The sequence below is a fragment of the Trichoderma citrinoviride genome, assembly GCF_003025115.1.
Source record: "Trichoderma citrinoviride strain TUCIM 6016 unplaced genomic scaffold BBK36scaffold_18, whole genome shotgun sequence".
Taxonomy (NCBI): domain Eukaryota; kingdom Fungi; phylum Ascomycota; class Sordariomycetes; order Hypocreales; family Hypocreaceae; genus Trichoderma; species Trichoderma citrinoviride.
Window position 1 is genome coordinate 437,589 of NW_020194726.1, and position 16,510 is coordinate 454,098.

Sequence of the window (16,510 nt, forward strand, 5' to 3'; positions counted from 1 at the left end):
GAGGCAAAGGCTTCTGCCGTGATGCCGCCCATGGTGGTTGATCTGGCGAGGAGGATGGGGTATGGATATGGGTTTGGTTTTTGTGCTATGTCTGCAATCGGAGAGACTGTTGAGGAGAGGGGGAGAGAGAGATCGAGGGAGAGGAGGGAGAGGGGAGAAATGTCAAGAGAGAGGAGAGGAGAAGGAGTGAAAGTGGGAGAGTGCGCAGGAGAGGGAAGACGACAGACGACGCTTCTTATGCAGCAGCTCCATGTACTTGTAACTCGGCCGTCTCAGGAAGGCTCCGTGATGCCGGTTGTCGGCTCGCAGTTCGTTTCGTCAGCGCACGCGGGCCGCAACGCTTCCGCTGCAGACAGTCCCTGTCGTACTTTGACCTCGCAGGCAGAAGCAGCAGAGGGGAGGCTATCGTTGATTAATTGCTGGCATGCATCTGCCGCCGCTGGTGATCACGAGGGATGCTGGCAATGTGTGGAGTGTGCAGGACCCGTGCAGATTGGACGGAGGAGGGCAGAGGCAACCTCGACAAATCTAGATTTGCTCTCCGGACTCGGGCGGCTGAGGCGAGCAGACTAGTAGCAATATTAGCAGCAGACTTGTGGCCAAGTCCGGGGCTTGTGCTGACTAGACACAGTTCCGGCTGCGGTACGCAAGTGAAATGCTGAGAAAACGGAGACAGGAGACGGAAGAGAGTGGCAGAGACAAGAGTTGATAAAGAGGTATCCAGACAGTTGAGCCCTAGGATCGATCCCGAGCGGGCCGGGTTCATGTCTTGCTTTTACATTTCTGCGTACATGTTGGTAATCCGAGCCGGGGAGAACTGGTTGGAATCGCTCCCCATCCATCCTGGCTTTTACTCTGCTCAGTTCTTCTCTCTGCGCCCTTCGCCAATTTGTCTCTTCTCGTCCTAGCCGCGCTTGTCCTCATGGCTACGCCCGATTGTGCCATTCAACCTTCGGGAATACCAAAACAAGACGCTCCGGTGCTTCTCTTCTGCATATGCTATGCCCGAGACGCAGTAAGGAAGCAAAAAGCCCGCCCGCTTGCCGAGACCGTGTGAAAACCGTCGTGTACATGCAACGATGACTACGGATTACGCTTTCCAACAGTTCTGCTGTTCCCACAGCGTGAGTTCACGCTTCAGTTTGTCATCAGCGGCCTCAAGCCACCGGCCTGCCGAGCCCGTGACTCCCGATCCGTTCGCCCTTCCTGCTCGCCCTGATGAATCAGCGCCGTCTGCATGCATTTCATGCCGTCAGCATGCAAATCTAGCCGGATATCTGCATCTCTAGCCTTACCCGCGCCCGGTCCCACAGAAGCGTTGGCAGGTTTTCCTTGCCGCAAGCACTTGTGCCTGTGCCTATGCTTTATTGCTTCACTCGTGTGTGACCCGAGTGACGTCTGCCGTACCACCCGCCTACGCACTGATGCATCTGCCGGGAGATGATGACATGAGCCCGGGCAGTTGGCTTGACTCCGCCTCCACAGGATGAAGGATAGTCGATTTTGGATGAACTCAATCTGCGTGCACCAACGTCAACCATGATGTGGAGGCGGAGCAGCTCGGGAGGCCAGATGTTGATCATGGAGCCGGAGCATGTTTCCTTCTACCGAACCCATCCGAGCACATGCCGGCCAAGGACTATATAAAGTGCGGGAACTGTTCCGGTAGAAATCACATGTTGCAGGCCATGATCATGTACGCTCCCAGCAGATGGATTCGACTTGAAAGACAGAACAAGTGTGCAAGAGTGATGAGGACACGCCACTTACACCGACTTCAATCTAGAGTTCAGACTTCATACCCAAGTGGGAGACATTGAACCAAAGAACGGAAGTATTGTACATTCGCCTGCCTCGACTTGTCGAACCATCGTTACATGTACAGAAAGCAAAGTTGCCGCGTGTGTCTAGTGGTTAGAGACTTGCGTCCCGCGGTTAGAAGCTGGCTTCAGCGGGTGCTCTCTCATTTGTTTCCCATAACTCGTCAATATGCCTGCCCGTTGATATTGAAAGAGGAATAAGTGACCACTGTCGCCTCAGCTGGTTGAACCCAGAGTTCAAGATTTGTATGCTGACGCTCCCACTGAATCACGTACAGCTCAGCACCTACACTACAAGGCATGAGCAGAACATAACACTTTCGAACATGGGGAAGAAGTTGCGTTTAAGGACCATTCTTTGTTTTCTCACAATCCAACAGAGGTACGTAAAAACTTAGACAAGGACTTTAAATCCAGCGAGTCGCTTCCTTGAGGACGCACGGATACATGACAGTGATCCGGCAGCTTGGCCACAGTGACTTCAAGGATGTTCTTCATATCAAATCACCTTGACTTTGGACCAACTGATTGCAAAATTGACTAGACAAAGTCGGCAGCATGCTGCAAGAGGATGCGAGTTTCCGGCTGGGATATCACATCACACACTTGCGGCGATTCGTTTACCTGGAATGGCGGATTACTCAACGGTCTTGGAAAATGATGGCAGTGTCAGGAGGTGACTTCTTCTCTGGAGGCAAGGATAGCTAAATGCGCCAATGCGAAACAATCAACACTTACACCCGCCTCATCACTACCATGGACCTGCGCGGGCAGTACATCAATCCCATCTACAAGACCAGCCTTGGCGACGAGGAGGCCTTCAACAAGATATGCTCCGAAACGCCCCTTACATTCGCTCCTGGCCTTCTTGCGGTTCTCCAATCCAGCTCGCCTCCGTCCGCGGACTTCTTCCCATCTCTGCCAACCACGCCTATGTCAGGATTCCGGGCGATCTATTCTGAGTCGTTGGTTCGAAAGCCTGAATAGCTATAGCATGAGTGGCGGGTTGGGAGAAGCCTCGACGCTCATCCCATATCTGAGACCAACAACAGTTGCTTTTTTGGCAGTTGTGCTCTTTCATGACGGCGTTTGCGGGTTTGGCCGGCATTGGAGGCCAGTTCCTCTGCGATTGAGCTGGTGGGGTGACACGTAGCGAACTCGTCGATCCATTCAAAGAGCAGAGAAGAAGAAGATTTCTTGACGCTTTTACTGCCGAAGCTATGGGTTGAGTGACGAGGCGGAACAGGACGTGACGTCTTTTTCATTAGAGTGTCAATTTTTTGTATCGGACCATATCAATTCACCATTTCGCTGTATAATTTCATATGACCTTTTACCTACCTAGGTATACTGAATGCTCCATTTGGCGTCTGGTGGGTGACTTGATATAGCCCACGACGCCGCAAGGTATCGGCCGTATTACACACTCGCTTATATACCTACATAGTGCTAACGATGATACTGGCAATTTCAGTACTAATGTCAGTCATTGGAATGAAGAGTCGTCCCAACACTCTACATCACTCTTGAACCCGACATGTCCATATCATACACCCAGGCGACTAACACCACTTATACCCATCCACAGCCTGGGCAGTAGAGCCGCCGAAACATCGAGTCCTCTGAGTCGCAAGATCGTCGTCCTGGTGTCGATGCCAATTTCTTTCGTCATTCACATTACTCTCCTTTCTGAGAGATATTTTATTATTATCTCATTCTTTCTGTTCTCATTGTCTACCCATGATCTGCCCGTAACTCATGTCATGGTTACAGCAACATGTACCTGGCTTCTTCCCACGGGTAACCTATTAATGAAGCTGCCGTTGAACGCCACTTCTACACCCTTTCACTCAACTATTGCTCCGTTGTCTACCTCCATCCATCACCCAAGTCTTCTTTCTTTCCACTATCGGTTTCTTCTACCTTCAGCGTCAATAAACTGATGACAGCACTCTAGAATATTATGGAGTTTAATCTCTATTGTCCACTAATTCCAGCGCAAGCTCCGCCGCCTCTGCTGCCCGCCTTAGCCTAGTCGGGCACGACTTTCATCATCCATCCGCGGCGCTAGTCCCGTTGAGGCTGCGTCATTGCGTCGCTCCCGAACTGCGGCAGCGACTGAGTCGGACTTGGATTGAATTGCATCTGGACAAAGAAACCCCTGAATCTGCGTCTCTGCCTGGACGCGATCTCTCCAGCTCATCGCACTCTTTTTCTTTCTACCAGTTTTGCTCGATATTCTGCTTCGTCCTCTGTCGTTCCTCTTCTCTTCCTTTGCTCTCGTTTTGCGCTGCTGTCCAATCAATACCTGCGCTGCCCCGGCGAAAATGGTGACCGGGCAAGACGCCGCCTCGCTACAATGACCATGGCCAGGACGAAGACCGACGGCGAAATCACCTTTGACGGCGAGGACGGCCGGCTGCTATCGCGCGACTTCGACTTCGACCGCCATGCCGACCACGACAGCGCCGGGACCGCCAGCCCCGCGAGCACCGACCTCGGCATCATCACCAGCGTGCTCAAGGCGCCGCGATCCGAGTTCGAGCACGAGGTCAAGACGCCGCGCACCCCCGGCCGGGTGCAGTTCGACCTGACGCCGCGCATCCTCAACTTCAGCGACGCGCCGCTCGGCCGCCTGTCGACGTCGTCGTCGCTGTCGTCGGGCGACCGCTTCGACTTTGACGACGCCGCCGCCTCGGGGCTGGACTCGCACCGCGTGCCGCTGCTGACGGACCTCGAGGCCCCCAGCGTCACCGTCGCCCGCGAGTGGGACGATGCCGGCGGCGACGGCGACGAGGAGCACGCCAACGCCGCCGAGGCCGAGCTGCGGCGGCCCAAGTCCGGCCTGCAGTCGGCCTTTATGAACATGGCCAACTCCATCATCGGCGCCGGTATCATCGGCCAGCCCTACGCCATGCGCCAGGCGGGCCTGCTGGCGGGCACGCTGCTGCTGCTGGCGCTGACCGTCGTCGTCGACTGGACCATCTGCCTCATCGTCATCAACAGCAAGCTCAGCGGCACCAGCAGCTTCCAGGGCACCGTCCAGCACTGCTTCGGCCGCCCGGGCCTCATTGCCATCAGCGTCGCGCAGTGGGTGTTTGCGTTTGGCGGCATGGTGGCCTTTGGCGTCATCGTCGGTGACACCATCCCCCATGTGCTCACGGCCATTTGGACGGACCTGGCGAGCGTGCCGGTGCTGGGGCTGCTGACCGACAGGAGGGTGGCCATTGCCGTCTTTTGCATGGGCATAAGCTATCCTCTGACGTTATACCGGGACATTGCAAAGGTAGGCTACAATTGTCTCTTACAGATGCGGTTTTTGGGGAACTTGCTAACGGCGAAGCAGCTGGCCAAGGCGAGCACGCTGGCCCTCATCGGCATGCTGGTCATTGTCGTGACGGTGCTGGTCCAGGGCGTCCTGGTCCCCTCGGCCGATCGAGGCTCGTTCAGCACGCCGCTGCTGACGGTCAACGGCGGCATATTCCAGGCCATTGGCGTTATATCATTCGGTACGCCATCTCTGTCTCAAGCGGCAGGCTGCAAGCTGCTCTCAAGCTGCACCGGCTAACATTCTCACAGCCTTTGTCTGCCATCACAACTCCCTCCTCATTTACGGCTCCCTTAAAACACCCACCATCGATAATTTCTCCCGCGTGACGCACTACTCCACCGGCGTCTCCATGCTCGCCTGCCTCATCATGGCCCTCGGCGGCTTCCTCACCTTTGGCGACAAGACGCTGGGCAACGTGCTCAACAACTTCTCGTCCGACAACTCCATGGTCAATGTGGCGCGGCTGTGCTTCGGCCTCAACATGCTGACGACGCTGCCCCTCGAGGCCTTTGTCTGCCGCGAAGTCATGATTACTTACTTTTACCCCGACGAGCCGTTTGACCTGCGGCGGCACCTGATTATCAGTACGGCGCTGGTTGCCGGCGCCACGACCCTGAGCATGTTGACGTGCGACCTGGGCATCGTCTTTGAGCTCGTGGGCGCGACCAGCGCGGTCGCCATGGCGTACATCTTGCCGCCCATGTGCTACATTAAGCTGACGACTAGAAGCTGGCGGACCTACATGGCTGCTGCCATTGTCGTGTTTGGAGTGGCCGTCATGGTCATTAGCGTGATCCAGGCCATAGATAAGATGATAAATGGTGAGTCTTCATGATGTCTCTAAAGATCATCCCAGGATTGCTAACAATGATACACCAACAGGTTCAGAGACCGCAGCGCAATGCACCTAGAAACGGAGGCCGAACGCCCAACGAAATGATGTTAGAAAATTTACTTGTACGACTAGTATATAGATAGAGAGAGCATGGAACGGAATTTGCATATCTGCCTCGGGATGAAAACAGGACTGTATAAATAAGGAGAGCCGGACTTTTGCTGCGTTGTGCGTTTATGGTTCTGGAGTACCTTTGGTATGCAGCGTTGTCCGTTATCAAGGCATTTACATACGGTAGTATGTTGAGACAAATAGATATAAATTGCACACAAAAAGAGTCAATCATGCATTTCGTACCTAGTCCAACGTACCTTTTGTATAAATGAATGTGCATTATAATGAGAATTTGAGATTCCACAACTCCCGGGTAACCCATCCCTTCGCCAAAGCCATGAATCAATCCACTGCAAATCCCAATCAAACAAAACAGAGCATCGACTCCAATCACCGCCAGTCCGTCTAAACCACAACTCAGCCTCTCTACACAATACATATATACATACCTTTGTACAAGCAAACTGCATACAGTTAGTCATCTCGCCTGAACTCCCGCTCCCCCCCGGCGCCCCTTACAACAATCCGCGTGGCCCTCCGTCTCCTTATTCCCAAAGCAGCCTTCGTCACGAGTCCCGTTTTTCAACCACCCCCTGGGAACACACATGATCATCCCCCCCCTTCTAACGGGCACGCATGAGGAGATTCTAGGCAGGCAGGGCCAAGGCAACTGTGCAAACGGGCAAGGATCGGATCAGCCACCGGGGACTTTGACCGATGTCACCGGAGGAGCAGCAGCAGCGGTGGGTGGTGTTATCGTTGTTGTGATACGGAATCAGCCTTGAAACCGGCAACTTCCCAAGACACAGTTCAACCCCAATAAATCGTACAACGTCAACCTTCAATGGCCTTCCAAATTTGAGTAATCTACCAAGGACATTAGCCAATCGTTTCCAACCTATTACTCAAAATTCACACTGATCAAAGATGAATCTAGATCAAACCAAACCCACACCATCCTCTTCCATTCCCCGCTTACGCTTTACCTAGGTAAACCCCCCCAAATGCAGGTGCAGGGCCACCAACAAGTCCTCTGAGCGCCTTTTCCCACGATAGTAAGGACTTCAATACACCCCTCTTCTACCTTCTCTCTCCAATGATCCTCACAATCACAACCACCAGATGTTTACAATCTGGAAGACAGACACTGCTAGATAGATGGAGGGTTGCTTCAATCCAAATCCCGGTATCACACTCCGAGCCACTAGTAAACAACCCCCAATTATAGATGTTCCCTCAACCCATCCACAAGACCAATGAAACCCCATCCATTACCACACTCCCAAAGGCTTAGCACACTTCCAATGCTATCGGTAGCTGCCCTGCCCTCGGCATCACCCGCGTCCCATGTCACGTCCCTACACTTTGCAAAGAAGGTACCCAAAATAGGTCTCAAAATTCATATAAAGAGGAAGGGTCCATCCAACTCCAAACCTCCCAACCCCGCCCCGTCTTCCCACCTCTACCTACCACACCGTACATCTCAACTTCAAATAACCCACACACTCAACCTCTTCTCAAAACACTCATAGAAGATCGACAACTAGACAAAGGAACCATCAACAACAATGCAGCCCGTCAACTTCAACCACGCCTCCTGCCCAAAGTGCTCCGCCACCATTACCTCCGGCACAAAGACCTGCCAGAGCTGCGGTGCCGTACGTTACCCTCCTCCCCTTCCCCATCGTCTCTTTACATCTTCATCTCGATTTTTGCCATGTCACGTTATCAGCAACTGACATTGAAGTACAGACGTGCCCCAACTAAAACAGCTCATCAACACCTCTCAACCCTCCCCGCGCCGAAAATGAGGCTATGGCGAGGATGCACCAAGGGGCAGAGATGATTGAATGTAGATGGGCGAGTGAATGAGTTGATGAAGAAACAGTGAATGAATAAAATCTGACATCTATTTTCACTATGACAAGTTGCAGCGTTATATGAAGCCTGGATAGAGGGCAACAGTCGGCGTTACTGCCCGGTATGCTGTCTCTTATTCCAAGCTATATGCCGTTTCATGCCATCACAAGCACACGTGGGATTATCTAGCCATGAAAGTTATTGCCATAAAAATGCGCCCAGAACGACATGGTACGGATCACGAACAGCAAAGAATGATATGGCATGGATCACAATCACACCTATCAAGTTTAACACGAGAGGCTATGATGACAAGGCTACCGGCATCACAATAGTGTACTCGCAATCTAACATGTTGTGTGTGTAAAGAACAGAGCGATATTACAACCAAGCCAAGTAAAAAAAAAAAAAGAAAAAGAAAAAAGAGATAGCCGGACAATACAAGACAGGAAGAGACACATAGCCTTTAGAAATAGAAGAAAAAAAGACAAATATATGATGACCTGTTGTAGAGACCGCTCGCAAGAGTCCCAGCAACTTCCAAAGTGCGAAAAATCCACAGCTACCTACTTACATCCTGCTCTCCCTCTCTCGTAGACTAGACAAACTGCAGGCCCCTCTCTATTCCATCTGTACGCTCCCGAATCAACCGTCGACCGCTCGCAGCTCAGAAGAAAAAGAAAGCCAGCTCCAACATTAGGCCCGTCGACCCCGTTCCGCCACCACTGGGAAGATACAGTAAAGCAAGACCGGCTTGCCCGCCGGCATTATGACAAGAGGCATAAGGGGGAAAACATCTGGTTTACCTTCTTTCGCAATCGTCTCTCTTTCCCTAGAGAATCCTTACTCCATGACGGTGATGGGCCTGCAGAACCATGCACGCAACCAAGTAACCCTGCTCGCCGTGTCCGCTGGCGAAAGACGCAAGACACGCAAAACGAGACAATCAAATTCCAAATCCCCGAAATAGAAAGAAAAGAACCCATGCCCGGAGACAGCCGGAGGCCCATTGTGGCCCGACATCCATCCTCTACCACCCAACCAGCCGCGTGTTGCTTGTTTCAGTTGGTTTGCGAAGAGCGGAAACGCAGCGAGTCACAAAGGGTGGGTAAGATCGAGCCGCAGTGGGGAACGGATGTGCATGGGATGGGCAGGCACAAGAAGAAGGACTCGTTTACAGAACAAGGCACTTCTTGTGGCTGCTCTTGCGGGTGGAGCGAGACATGAGAGCAGCGCGGGTGGCATGCTCAAAGACCTCGCGGACACCCTGGCCGGTTCGGGCAGAGCACTCCAGGTACTTGTACGCGCCGATCTTCTTGGCAACAGCCTCAGCCTGCGTGGATGGATTAGTTTCAATGATGCGGTATCATGAATCAGAATGGCAACTCACGTCCGAAGAGGACACCGGCTTCTGGTTGGTTGCCCTCAAGGCCTCGATGGTGTTGGGGTCGTCTCGCAGATCGGCCTTGCAGCCGACCAGGATGATGGGAAGACCTGAGCAGAAGTGCACGACCTCGGAGATCCACTGTTGAAGACGCGTTAGATATCTTGTCCATCATGCAGAAAGCGGCCGCGAGTGGACAGATGACGTACCTTCTCAAGAACGTTGTCCAGAGAGTCAGGAGAGTCGATGGCGAAGCAGATCAGGATGACGTGAGAGTCGGGGTAGGAGAGGGGTCGGAGACGGTCATAATCTTCCTGTCCAGCCGTATCCCACAAGGCCAGCTCGACGTGCTTGTTGTCGACCTGGACATCGGCGACATAGTTCTCGAAAACGGTGGGGACGTAGACCTAGGACGACGGGATATGTCAGCATGGAGTTGCTTATCTGGCAGCACGCAGCGGTGCCGCTGGTTTCCCCCCTTCTCAGTGATGGATGGCTCGATTGTAATGATGAAATAGGTGATGATGATATTCGATGGAATATTGATGGGTCACGGGTCGAAGGGGACGCCCGCGGCCGCTTTTGACACGTCAGGGATTTCTTGCCGCGCCTTGGGGTCGACGCCAACGTCACACAGCGCCCAATCTCGGGTTCGCGGTGCATCGCCGTCGACACAGAGGTGAGTGATGGCGCTCGAGAGGCATCGGACGTGATATCGAGCGGCCAATGGCGATGTTGTGTGTTGTGGTGTCGTTGGCGGCAAAACAAAAGGCGGCGGCTAATGAAGACGCAGCGGAGGGCAGAATAGGGGATGGGATGCAGACGGGCTGCGCTCAATGCGTACCTCAGGGAAAGCGCCCTTGGAGAAGACACTGCAGAAGGAAATTGTCAGCTGGACTGGTGCTCTGGCGCGGGTCTTGATAGCGATGCGTCGTTGCATCGACGGGCGTGAGGCCACGGCTGCCTTGGGGGGCAAGCGTGCCGCGGAAAAAAAGACGGGCAATTTTCTGAGGCGACTCGGACTCACATCAACAAGCAGGTTTTACCGCAGGCACCGTCGCCGACGATGACGAGCTTTCGGCGGATCTCAGCCATGGCGTCTGTGAAGCTTTGCGGGAGTGGGAGATGAAGAGGCGGCTGGTTGAAGATGGGAAGGTAGAGCGTGCGGTGGTGGTGATGGCGGTGGTTGATGGAATGAAAGGAAGAAGCAGAAGACGGACGTCAGAAGCAGAAGCAGGACAGAAGGGGGAGTGTGACGGAAGAGAAGCTGGGCCTGGGTCTGGCCCGGGCTTTTGGCTTTTGCAGGCACAAAGTACTGGGTACCTGGGTGCTTAGCACGGCGTACAGGTGACTTGGGTGGGGAGAGGGGGAAGTGAGTGGTACTGGAAGAGGCAGCGCAGCACAGAGCACAGCAGCAGAGGAGCCCGGGCTGCTTTTGTGTCTTTGGGGCTGGTGACTGCGACGCCTCTTCTGGGGTCCTACGGTGGAAGCAAAAAAGGGAGAAGCAACCTAAGCAGAGGAAATAATTAGGACTGCCCGGTATCCGCCAGGTATATCTCCTGCGGATTTTAGCTGCAGCAGGACTTGTCGACGATCACTGCAGTGGCCGCTGGCGCTATAATTGCAGCGACCGCTCATGGCCTCAGCGCGTGCCGGTACTCGGTACCTCCAGCTAGCGCGTCCTGAGGCAGCCAACAATTTCTGGGGACTCGCCAATGGCCTCGATTGATTGCTCCAGGGCAGAAAGGAGCGGAGGGAGCAGCAGCAGCAGCTCGGGGTGCAGGTGCTGTGCGAGCCCAGTCCTCTGCAGTGAGTTCCATGAGCCCTCCAGCCACCAGCTTTCAGCGTTCCAGGCATCCCCCCAGCAAGCTCACCTCCGTTTTGAGTGAGGAGGTCATGTTGTGTGTACGAGGACTTCAAGCGCCATAGTGCTGCTGAGGCGGTACTCGGTACGGGGCAGTATTACTGTATCTCAGGAGTGCAGGCCTCTTGTTGCGCCTTGGCGGCTGGCAGCTGGCCCAGCTCACCTGAGCCGCTGATGCGCACCGCGTTCTCGGCTCTCGACGGAGCGCGCCAGAGCCCTCGACCCTGCGCCGGTACCTGACCGCCTACGGCCTCACCAGACAGCATCCATCCATCGCAAGGAAACATAATACACAGCAACAAGAATCCCGGGCTGGACGCGTCGCCTGGCAGCGGCAACGGGAGGTGGCTGAGACGCTGGGAGATAAGGCAAGGCCAGACACATGCGGCCAAGAGGGAGCAGCGCTCGCCGCGCCGCCAGCGCTAGAGCCAAGTACACGCTACTCGCTGCCTCGGACGGTGGCACCCTCGAGTGCCTGACGATACCTGATCCTTTATATTACGGAACTCCACCGATGGGTCAAGACGCGTACCTCTACTCCGATGATGTGCGCTTTGCCCGATAATGCTGCCAAGTGCTCAAGGTACCGGTACTCGGCGTCTTGGAATCGTCGAGAGCAGCGCGTTACAGAATCGAGTAGCACTAACAGCACCGTCGCCGCAACAAGTACAAGTACGCACGTCCGCGTTTGATGATGGAAGAGGCTGAGATGACGACCACTTTTAATTTGATCCCCAGAATGATTGCTTCTCGCGCTGGTGAATCATCTGGCGGTCTGTTTCGTATTGTCGGCTGAACCACGTACCGACACCCGCGGCTCAGCAGCGGCTTCATTGCAATGGATAGACATCGAAGAGGCGGCCTTCAGTCCGTGACCTGTTGAAGGACTTCGAGTCTCAGCGTCAACTCGAACGCCCTGAGGCTGTCCGCCGCAGCAAATTGCCTTATCTTGGCTGTGGTAGCACCCAAGAACCGCGTACCCACCCATGCAATTTATTCCTGATTGGACTGGGAATGACGATACCTTCTCCCTACATGCATATGAGCGCGAGCATGCTGTTTCTTACTAACGTGCTGGTCCTGCCTTCAGTGCGTCCCTACAAGCATTATCGGGCCAAGCATCGAGTGCTCCTTGCAGGCAGAGCATCAGCCGTGAGGTGCGGCCAGTACCGGTACTTCGTATTTCGTGCCACCAACCAGCTGCGCGCTCTTTGTCTCTGCCAACCAAATCTCACCTCGGCCGTTGTCCTGTCTCTGCCTCTCTTTCCCCCAGGTCAGACCGCTTCCCCGACGCCTAGGCAGGGTGACACGGCTTGCGTGCCTCCTGACATGACTGGCCCTTGCAACGCCCGGTGGCAAAGTCCTACGCATCTAGGACTTGGGCTGGTGGCACGCACGGTCGAGCGCAGAGCTGTCATAATTCAGCTACTGATGCTCCTCCGTACATGGTAGTATGCGGTACAGCATGCATTACCCGATTCTCCATACTCGGCACATGCAGCTGGAGTTGCTGCATTAGGTGAATTGACTTGACTGAAGCGCCTCGGGTGAAGCAATCACATGGTTGACGGGCTCACTAGATGCACATGTATTTCCTTGTTGGGCCCTTCAAGTTGTTGAAGCGTCATGTTCCGGCGAGCCATTGCTTGCGAAGATGATGCCCCCAGTTTCCATGAGAATCGGTGCATGGATCTGTCTGATAGAGTACCCAGTCTCAACGCCTTGGACAGGCATGGCTTTCGGTCACGGCGTTCTTCACCGAATAAAAGAGCAAACCCAAGATGCCCAGCTCTGTGTGACACCTTGACACCTTCAACGGAACATTCGTTGCACTCCGGGGTCCGCAACAGCCTCGTGTCACCACTGCTTCTCACGGAGCATCGGCAATGTCTCCTATTCCAACTTTTGATGCATCCCCCATTTTCTCTTTCTGTAACTCCTTGAGTTCACCACTACTTCCGTCTTCCCATGACTCCGGCACCGCTCGAAGCATCACAATGTGTTTCCGCATCTCTTATTAGCGTCCTGCCAAATGCCCGCCTCCCTAATAATGAGCATTTCCGTCCGGAGTGCTGTTCCCGTGCCTGACGCTTTATACATACTGTGACATGCACGCCTAAAGGTCCCTATTGGAGCCTGGAATGTCCTCCAGGCAGACAGTGCGTGTGGTCAGATTCACACTCATCGACATTCATCGCTGACCTTATCAGCTTATCGGCGTCGCACCGGCCTGTCCCGCGCTTGTGCTGGTGCTGGATTGAAGATTTTCCGAGCCATCTCGAAATCGTCCCGCAAAAGGCCATCAGTCGATATTACCACCAACCTGCAAGTCGGCGCGGGCAGCATCCATTGCGGTCAATGGGCTGCGTTTCGGACTCTCTAACACACCGCTGAACCCCCCTCTCGACCATGCAGAAACTCGCGAAACGAGTGGCGCAGGCCCAGCGCCAGGCGACCCGTCGCTCGAAGCTGCAGATGGAGCACGAAAATGTCGACGCAAAGCTTCGAAGCCGTCTGGCGCTGCGATCAGCAGTGGGCGAAGTCCGACAGAACCTCAAGGATGCGAGAAAGGCGCGGAGGGAGGACTGGGAGCTGGGTCCTCTGGCTCCCAAGCGCGACCTGGGCTTCAACGACTACGGCGCCTTTAAGGAAAATGTGCGGCAGGACTGGTCAAACTACGGCCTGCACCAGCCGAACCCAAAGGTCGTCGAGCAGCGATGCGCCTGGGCTGGAGGCGTCAAGCAGCTGAATCTTGCGCCTGGAGACCGAGTGGTGATTCGAGACGGGCCCGACAAGGGCAAGATTGATCGCATCAGGTCGGTCCAGCCGCAGGTTGGCACCGTCACCCTGGAAAACCGCCATCAGGTACGCTACAGTTGAGAGATGCTTTACTACGATGCTCATGGAATTGTCACTAATCATGAATTTGTGTGCAGGCCGTTGTTCAGGGCATGTTTGGCAACCCCAGCCGACCGCAGCCCATGCCGATATCCATCGCCTCCATTCGCCTAGTATACCCCATCACGAACCCCGAGACTGGAGTCACGCGAGACGTCGTCATCAACCAGCTCAAGGCAGTGCCTCCCAACATGCAGTCCCCCAACATGTCCCTGGACCGCTGGCGGTACGGCAAGAAGTGGGATCGCCTGGTTCCCGGGCTCAACGTTGTGATTCCCTGGCCCGCAGTTGAGGTGCCCGAGTTCGAGACCACGGACGCCGACACCATTCGAGAGCAGGTGGAGGATAGGACATTCTACTACGGCCTGTTGTCGCCGCCAATGCCAGAGCAAGTGGTGGACGAATTGAGAAACAAGTTTTCGAAATTCAGAACAAGGCACGAGGCGTGGTATATCCAGAAGAAGCAGGCAGAGGAGGCTTTGAAGAAGGGCCGGCTGGAGGCTCTCAAGGCCATGCAGACGCCATTGGACGAGTTCCACGAGAAGAACCGGGCCGCCCGTGCAGAGGCTGGAGAGCCCGAGCTCTCAGAAGAGATGCTGGCCAAGATTGGCGAGTTTATGGCCAAGAAGAAGTCGGCGGCTCTGGAAAATGCCGGCGCATCGGAGGTGTCGACAGCGCCAGTTCCGCCGCAGGAGACTACGAATGCACCATGAGCAACTGCTGGTTGCCCGCAGTAGATGAAGAAAACAGAAGGACGAACAAGAACCCAAGCCACGGATCGAGTGTCAATTTGGCGTGGCTGGCATGTAATTTATATAGACTTGTGTGTACAACTACGAGATGTACATTATGACGGAGCAAATGAAGACATACAGTTATCAATGGCTTATCGTTGCTCCTTTGCAGCCTCATCTACGGCTCTTCAATTAACGTTGAAGCTAATTGTCATCTATATGTGTAAAGGCTGGAGGACTAATGGCGTCTCCCGTATCGCTCTCACGCAAAGATAAGGGATCAAGATATTGAATCTCCACCCACACACCGGCCATGATCGACCAACCCCTCCCCCGCCTATGTAAACTCACCTCTGCTAGGGAATTGACAGCCGCTTGCCACTTCACTTATATAGACAATTGCGTGTTATCTCTTTGTTTCAATTCTGTCTGTTTGTTTTCACCAGAGAGCCTCGTAGCGTCTCATTTAATACCCCATAGACCATCATGTCGCACTCTCACGACGGCGTCTCGCATTCCCACGACGGCTTCAATGCTCAAGAGCACGGCCACTCTCACGAGATCCTCGATGGCCCCGGCAGCTACATCGGACGCGAGATGCCCATCGTCGAGGGCCGCAACTGGGCAGACCGCGCATTCACCATTGGCATTGGCGGGTGAGTCAGTTCTTACCGGAATCAACCCATGATCCAGTCAGGCTTTATAGCAGACAAACTGATCTGAGCCCATAGCCCTGTTGGCTCAGGCAAGACCGCCCTGATGCTGGCCCTCTGCCTCGCCCTCCGTGACAGATTCTCCCTCGCAGCCGTCACAAACGACATCTTCACCCGAGAAGACGCCGAGTTCCTGACCCGCCACGCTGCTCTCCCCCCTCAGCGCATCCGCGCCATTGAAACCGGCGGCTGTCCCCACGCCGCCGTCCGCGAGGACATTTCCGCCAACCTCGCCGCGCTGGAAGACCTCCATGCGGAATTCGACACGGATCTGCTGCTCATCGAATCGGGAGGCGACAACCTGGCTGCCAACTACAGCCGCGAGCTGGCGGACTTTATCATCTACGTCATTGACGTGAGCGGCGGCGACAAGGTTCCGCGGAAGGGGGGCCCTGGCATCACGCAGAGCGACTTGCTGGTGGTGAACAAGACGGATTTGGCGGAGGCGGTGGGTGCTGATTTGGGGGTTATGGAGAGGGATGCGAGGAAGATGCGGGAGGGGGGCCCGACGGTGTTTGCGCAGGTGAAGAAGGGAGTGGGCGTGGAGCACATTGTGAATCTGATTCTGAGCTCGTGGAAGGCGAGTGGTGCTGAGGAGGAGAGGAGGAGTCGGGGAGGGCCGAGGGCGACGGAGGGGATTGAGGGGTTGAAGAGGGAGGCCTAGAGTGTTGTGGTGATGGGAATTTGATGAGATATCTTGAGCTTGTGCGGGTATGCAAAGAAGATATCGTGGCTTCCCCTCAAGTGAGGGTACCACACGGTTGATAATGAAAGATTCTCACAGTTCAGGTGGTACATACAGTATAAGGCTTGGAAGATTGTGAATCTTGAGATGGCACTTCTTTGTCACTCAAGGAGTATCTACTCAGGTAGATGGCTGCAAGTGTTCAGTCCAAGAGCTCGCTCACTTGGTAACTTTTTGCATCAGCCACTTGTTATGATATGGAGAGCGTGACG

The 16,510-nt window shown here is 54.6% G+C and overlaps 5 protein-coding genes across 5 annotated transcripts; 4 read left to right on the forward strand and 1 right to left on the reverse strand.

Annotated features, from left to right (window-relative positions):
• Positions 1–4,179: 4,179 nt before the first annotated feature.
• BBK36DRAFT_1136635 (transmembrane amino acid transporter protein) lies at positions 4,180–6,294 on the forward strand (the record flags this gene model as incomplete). The annotated part of the gene is made up of 5 exons (XM_024893048.1): positions 4,180–5,106; positions 5,167–5,329; positions 5,400–5,972; positions 6,034–6,142; positions 6,176–6,294. The coding sequence occupies 4 exons, from the start codon at positions 4,180–4,182 to the stop codon at positions 6,060–6,062; spliced, it is 1,692 nt and encodes a 563-aa protein (XP_024745599.1). The 3' UTR covers positions 6,063–6,142; positions 6,176–6,294.
• A 1,374-nt stretch (positions 6,295–7,668) lies between these two features.
• BBK36DRAFT_1129665 (hypothetical protein) lies at positions 7,669–7,839 on the forward strand (the record flags this gene model as incomplete). Its single annotated transcript, XM_024891760.1, has 1 exon — positions 7,669–7,839. The coding sequence occupies one exon, from the start codon at positions 7,669–7,671 to the stop codon at positions 7,837–7,839; it is 171 nt and encodes a 56-aa protein (XP_024745600.1).
• Positions 7,840–9,134: 1,295 nt separating this feature from the next.
• On the reverse strand, positions 9,135–10,439 carry BBK36DRAFT_1145068 (hypothetical protein; the record flags this gene model as incomplete). Its single annotated transcript, XM_024893727.1, has 5 exons — positions 9,135–9,293; positions 9,351–9,485; positions 9,554–9,751; positions 10,189–10,216; positions 10,372–10,439. The coding sequence occupies 5 exons, from the start codon at positions 10,437–10,439 to the stop codon at positions 9,135–9,137; spliced, it is 588 nt and encodes a 195-aa protein (XP_024745601.1).
• Positions 10,440–13,683: 3,244 nt separating this feature from the next.
• On the forward strand, positions 13,684–14,819 carry BBK36DRAFT_1129798 (hypothetical protein; the record flags this gene model as incomplete). The annotated part of the gene is made up of 2 exons (XM_024891774.1): positions 13,684–14,073; positions 14,145–14,819. The coding sequence occupies 2 exons, from the start codon at positions 13,684–13,686 to the stop codon at positions 14,817–14,819; spliced, it is 1,065 nt and encodes a 354-aa protein (XP_024745602.1).
• A 507-nt stretch (positions 14,820–15,326) lies between these two features.
• On the forward strand, positions 15,327–16,217 carry BBK36DRAFT_61591 (urease accessory protein UreG; the record flags this gene model as incomplete). Its single annotated transcript, XM_024898361.1, has 2 exons — positions 15,327–15,496; positions 15,572–16,217. 2 exons carry the CDS (start codon positions 15,327–15,329, stop codon positions 16,215–16,217), a joined length of 816 nt encoding a protein of 271 aa, XP_024745603.1.
• Positions 16,218–16,510: the final 293 nt, after the last annotated feature.